At 38.2% G+C, this 6,630-nt stretch overlaps 1 protein-coding gene across 1 annotated transcript; it reads left to right on the top strand.

Moving 5' to 3' along the window:
• The first annotated feature begins 1,412 nt into the window (after positions 1-1,412).
• LOC118272817 (uncharacterized) lies at positions 1,413-6,292 on the top strand. Its single transcript, XM_035589510.2, has 4 exons — positions 1,413-1,603; positions 1,708-3,214; positions 3,932-3,998; positions 4,263-6,292. Exons 1-4 carry the CDS (start codon positions 1,595-1,597, stop codon positions 6,106-6,108), a joined length of 3,429 nt encoding a protein of 1,142 aa, XP_035445403.2. The 5' UTR covers positions 1,413-1,594; the 3' UTR covers positions 6,109-6,292.
• Positions 6,293-6,630: the final 338 nt, after the last annotated feature.

Genomic DNA, 6,630 nt, shown 5'->3' with positions numbered 1-6,630 from the left:
AATACACGTTTTGACAGAAATACTATTGTACAACTTCCTATAAATAGTTTTGAAATCATGCTATGTATTTCTCTGATCACACAAAGGTCAAATATATAATATTATTGTTAGCAATTTTCCTAATTTTATAATAATCTAGTCCATTTTTAAAAAGGAAACTGTCCTTGATTCTTCTATAACACGAATGTTAGCTATGTTTAGTATTAGTATATAGCATGGTAGTAATGTTAGTTGTTAGAAATAATATTTTTATCTATCTACCTTCATTAAGGTAGAACTATTAAGGTAAACAAAACAATGGTATTTTGTGTTCATGGTATTTTACTGGCCTTTGACCGGGGGCGGGGATGCGCGAGCGCCTGTAGTTTGGTGAACCGCACTCGCACCCCCGCGCCGCCCTATCCCGTGGGTATAAATTCCCGCAGGCGCTAAAATTTTATCACTTACCCGCTAGCTGTTGCAAGGGAAGGTTCTCTCTCCGTAACAATTCGGGAATTTTAGCGCATTTATTTGCATTTTCGATAGTGTACACTAAGTTCAACTAGGTATTACTAAAGTAGTACATACTTACTTAATAGTGATACTGTTCAAGTTGAGTGCCACAGTGAAAGGATATAGTGCCATTATTATTCGACAAGTGAACAAAATATTATAAGTGTATTATAATAAAAAAATGACAATGATAGTGTCCGTCGATGTGTTTCTTCCTGCAGACTCTTCAGAAATGGAAGATGTAGACGCAATCGTTGTTAACATCCCTGATATAAACAATGAGGTATGTACATGCTTTTAGTACTTAAATACTTGTTTATTATTTTTAAGTAATTGGATCAAGCACTAGCTAGTTTACGAAATATTTTTATACCTTCTGAAACAATATTTTTTCTTAGAGAATTCTATGCACAGTGCATAGTCGACAAAGAAAATATACCTACTCTATCACGTCTATATATTTATTATTTTGAAACCTTTAAAATAAAAAAAATAATTGTACCTACTATGGTAGTTACTATACCCGATGGTCGAGTGGTTGCACTCGGGTTCGATTCTCGGAATCGTTATTCAAAATTTTGTAAAATTCTTAGTTACGTGTCACGTAAGCTGTGATATGCCTGTGCTGTGTACCGTAATACTATTTGATACCGCTTATTACACTGAACTCATAAAATAATTGATATAAATGTGGGCTTATTTTTCTTTATTTTAAATATCATAAGTTAGTTGTTCATATTCATATTAATTTATGATATTTTAAATTTGTTATTAAAAATCTAATATTATTCGAAGTGTATCTTTTCACCTGTTATTTGAACTTATTTACTGTAAAATCAGTTAAAAAGCCCAGATCCCAGAAACATAATTTTTAGGTATAAGCTTGCCAAAGTTAAAAAATATATAAAATAAATATTACTATTGGCAACCCTGCGTGAATCTGTCACCTTTCGCAATGGAGTGTTGGACGTGTCCGTAAAAACAAAATTTCCTTTTTATTTACTAGTAATGCTGTTACCACTTTAACAGTTATACCAAATACCAATTACGATTATGTTAAGTTTGTGTGGAGTTTTGTTTACTTCAAATTCGCTGCTTAAACATGGAAGAGGTATTTGTTAGGTTACCAATGTTACCATATTTTTGTTGTGTCACAATACAACCATGATATTGTGTGGTTATTTTGCAATACTTAATTGTTTTGTTTTGTTTTAGGAACTTAACGAACATGATTTGGAGGAAAGGCTTTATGCTATGCTACATCATGTGGACGAGACAGAGGGTAACTTAACACCGGACCGCGGGGAAGGGTTAAACATATTAGAGAATGTGCCCCGAAGCACGGTTCGTCGTTACTGGCGTATCAGCGAGCCTCCTACTCCGTCTCAAAAGGTGAACGTACAGAAAGATGCCACACCAACACCATCTAACAACATCAACAACAAACAGCATCCGAATGATGTTATCCAGAATAACCAAACACCGAAACCCAAAGAAGAAAAACGTGAGTCGCCACCACGGCCTCTCACTGCCGATCTGTCCATATTCAAATCACCTGTACCTCAAAATATGAAAAGAACCATTGAGTTTATTGAAGATGAAGATGATAATGCTGTTATACTTGAATCTAGTGATGAGGATGAGGTTATTGAAGTGGCACTACCCCCAAAACCGACCATTACCATTGAAAGCTCTGATGAAGACGAACTTCAGATTGTCAACACAGTCTCTCCTGCTAAAACTCAAGTTAATGTGGATAAGATAACAACAAGTGGAGAAAGAGACATTTCAGCCAGTCCTGCACCCTCAGCTGTCTCATCTGTGTCAGATGAGTTCATTCGTGGTGACTGTATTGCATTAAATATATCCTCCCGACATCAGGACAATCCCAGCTTTGATTTTAGTCTCCATGGATCTGATCTACTTGAACAGAGTACTCCATCAAAGAAAAAGAAGAAGAAGAAGAGCAAAGATGCAGTTACTTCTACTCCTGTCCTCCCTGTAACACCTAGCAAGCCTACCCCTAATGATGGATGCTTTGCTACTCCTAAAGGTAAAGTTAAGAATAAGAAGCAAAAATCTAAATTATATACAGTGACCGAGAAAAGTATTCCGAGTGCAGATGTGTATGACTCTGACAGTAACCAGTCAGTAGACACCAACAAGAACAGCCACTCATATATTGTTACTGACAAAAGTCTACCCAGTACTGATGTCTATGAATCAGATTCAAACCTGTCTGAATGTATGAAAGAGATCACGCCCATTACGAAGCTAAAGAACACTGATGTAGAAAGTTCGGACAGCAGCATTTCTCAAGATAAACCCATTGATCAGGCTTCAAAGAAGAATGAGTCCAGTGTAATTGACATGTCTGCAACCATTTCTGTTGTAGACCTAACTGGAAATGATAGTTTTGTAAATCTGGATTTGTCCGAGTTAGACAGTGACCTTGTCATGGGAAATGTATCAGGATTCTCTGAATATGATTACTATGGCGATGAGACTTTATCTGACAATAACATTTCGAAATTTGGCTCCACAAAAATTCCTTCGATATTAAACGAAAACCTCGATTTTGATAATTTGAAAGGCAATGAGAAAGTTTGCAAGCAACGAAGATACTCTCTGACAACTCTACGGGCCGAAATGGAGAAATTCTATAATGAGAGCTGGGGCGGAGAGAATTTTAACCACAGAGAAATACAGAAAAGCATGTCACGTAAGTTGAACTTATTTATTTACCAATTCTATTTTTAAATTCTAATTTTAATTCAATCTTGTTACCATTACGAAGATGAATTACAATGTTTTCTTTATTCAGCCAGTCAAAACAGTCAGCTATACAAAAGTTTGATTGCACAACAATATTTTTCCTCAAACTTATAATTTATTGTGCAATCCATCTTGGTTAAGTTTATTTTAGGACTCTGCTATGACATAACTCCTCTACATAATTGCTCAATAGTCAATTGTTTAATACAGCCTGCTACTGTTCAAATTTTTCATAATTACGCTTATCTAAGAACTCATGATGACTACAAATTGAGTTTGTATGTTTAAAAATAACTTCTTGCTAAAATTATTACACAAGCATTCTAATATGACACTTGATGCTCCATGTATGAGGTAGAATAATAGTGTAAATTTTAACTATATTATATTGAAATATCAGGCATATGTTTATAGGGTTCATTTTCCTGTTTAGTATTGAGTCTTCGCACACCTCTGATTATAGAAAAAACAAATTTAATTCATCTTATTTTTGTTTTTAGAACATTTTCTGCTTAATTAATGTTTAGTAACTAAGCATGATTAAAAAAAAAATTGAATATGTTTATAACATATTCATTATTCAAACAATCAAAATTTCACAGAAGTATTTAATGATAATATTTTGTAACAACAATTGTTTACTAAGATAATGTTTTATTTTTAGGTGACAAGGACTTGTGGGCGATTGATCCCAAGGATAGGATGCCATCTCTGCAGAAGAGAAAAGTGACGTAAGTACTTATTTATTAATATTTCATAACTTTTACCTGCTTTTAGTATAGTAGACTTATTTTCATAAGTCAAACAACAAACTTGAATCAAAATCAACAATAATGACTACTGGTGACCATTTCTTGATGGAAAACTTATAATCTATAAGAATTGGACTCCAACATGTGTATTGCTAAATATCACACTGAATTGAACTCAATAATTCTCTAGATTACATCTGTAGTAAAAATTACAGTCATATAACGAATTTTTTACGTTTACAGATGCAACTATTGCAACCGGCCTGGACACAGAGACGACACGTGTCGCCTGAAGCCGCCCATCTGCTACATGTGTGGCTCCACTGGACACTTCGAGCCTCGCTGTCCCAAGAAGATCTGCCTTAACTGCGGCTCTCCCAACCACATGTACTCGTCCAGGTGCCGCAACTGCACCAACTGGGGCAACCTCAAGTGTAACGAGTGCGGACAGCCCGGCCACCCCGCCACCCACTGCCCCGACATCTGGCGCCGATACCACAACACTGTGGACACCAACCCCCACCTGGATCGAAGCAAACAAAAGAATGTCAGCCAAATGTACTGCAGCGGGTGCTCTCGGCGCGGACACCACGTGCACACGTGCCGCTCGTATCTGCCCTTCTCCGGCCTCCCCATCAACTCGCCCTACGTGTACTCCTACCGCCCAGTCTACCAACCCGCCGGCGACAACACACAGAGGCCACAGCACATCACCCCACCCGTCACGCCGCATAGGAATGAACGCAACAAACGCCAATCCAAGTCTCCCACCACCCACGACACCCATTTTAACAAGAAAAGGAACCTGTCCACGGGCGACGAGCCTGAACGACGTGTCACTAAGAGTCCTGCACCCCAACGGAAAACTTCCGTCAGCAAGGAAACCTCGGACGAAGGAAACAAAAAAGAACCTAACAAAAACACACAGAACGAAAATAAACAAGCGCCCGTCGAAAAGGCACCCAACTTCATTCCCATCCACTCTGCAAACCATGACAAAAAAGGCAACATGATTCAAGACAACGAAGTTTCAGATACGAGCCATATCATCACTTCAGCCCGAATCTATGTTACCAATGACATCGTTGAAAAGCTCAATACCGAAGAAGGTAAAGCATGGTTGAAGGAAGCTACGGAAAAACACAGTGTACAAATGGAGAACACAGATGTTTCTTCATTTTTGGCTATTAAGGGCAAACTAGCTGATCAGGAAGCCTTCCAGGCGGCACTCAGGGACTGGTTTAAACCTGTCCCTACCACACCAGTGTCCGCCGACACCACCAAGCCAAGTGCTGAAGGCGACACTTGGAGCGTCATACCGAAGAATAGAAACAGCTTGTTGCGACAACTCAACTACGCGTTGAATTCACTTAAAGAGGATATAGGAGACCCCAGCGCGATATACAAGGAGCTGACGTTCCTCCAGAATCGCCACCAACAATTGTTAAAACAAAAAGTTATCAGCCCTAAACAGCTGAGTAACAACCGAGGAAACATCAACCAAATGCTCAAGAAATTAAACATGGTCCTCATCGGACAAGCTGGTCTTGCCGACGGGTCGGCACATGTTAGTGAACTGTACGCGCTGCAAGAGAAACTCATGAATTTAAGACAGAAAGTTATACCCAACGATCTCCGAAAAGAGATCGGACAACATTACGCGCTCATTTTTACAGCGCTCCCAAGAAACGACTACTCAGATCTACTAAAAATTTATAACACTACAAAACCGTCTTCTATGGTAAAGAGGAAGAAGACGCTGAAACTCAATCCCAAACTAAACAGATTGAAGATAAAAGTAAACAGCATTCCAACACAACCTATTCAAAATGGCAACAAAGAGGAGCGTGTGGAAGTCCCTGGATCCTGTTGCAACCCGGTCATGCTACAGAAGTTAGCTTTCTACCACAAACGATTGCTGAGCGCACGACCCTCGGGCGCTGCTCTCAAGAGAACGCGAGGCGACCTCGTGAGGAGGCTCTACTCCTCTATCGCCTCATTATACAGAAAAGAGAAAATGTCTTCAAAGAATATGAAAAAAGTGAAGAAGCTACAGGAACAAGCACAGTTGTTCTTGTCTAATGTATAAAATATATTTAGGAGATAAAGAATTTTATGTTGACGCCAATCAGAGGCGTGCTCGGCGTGAGACGAGCCGGCTTGTACCACGTGTGATCCTCGTACGGGATCACTTTTATTTTCGTCTACTTGCCGGTTTGATATAATGGCACTTTATAGTGCGTGTGAATTAATAAACTTCTTAGTGTAAAGCATTTCTTTGTTTACTTTATCATAACATCCCTCTCTTACACTTGACATAGTACACACAAAAATACTTTTAAAAAATTAATCAAGTAACAGTGCAAATTAAATATATTTTGTGAAATGTCTAGCAGTTAATTTAAATGTCAAACATTACAATTTGGTCTCGGCACTACAATCCTTGGCCCTTATTATTAAACACAGCAATTTTTATGGAACTTAATAAGTATTATTTTGCATTTACTAGATACAAACTGGGCTACTGGTACAATGGGTATCAGGGTAAATTCCAAAGATGGACAAAGTATTATTAAAGAATTATCTAAAATAAATCTAAATGTGGAAATGG

The sequence above is a fragment of the Spodoptera frugiperda genome, chromosome 15, assembly GCF_023101765.2.
Source record: "Spodoptera frugiperda isolate SF20-4 chromosome 15, AGI-APGP_CSIRO_Sfru_2.0, whole genome shotgun sequence".
Lineage (NCBI taxonomy): Eukaryota > Metazoa > Arthropoda > Insecta > Lepidoptera > Noctuidae > Spodoptera > Spodoptera frugiperda.
Note: the sequence above shows the minus strand (reverse complement) of the source record. Positions and strands in the feature narration are given on the sequence as shown.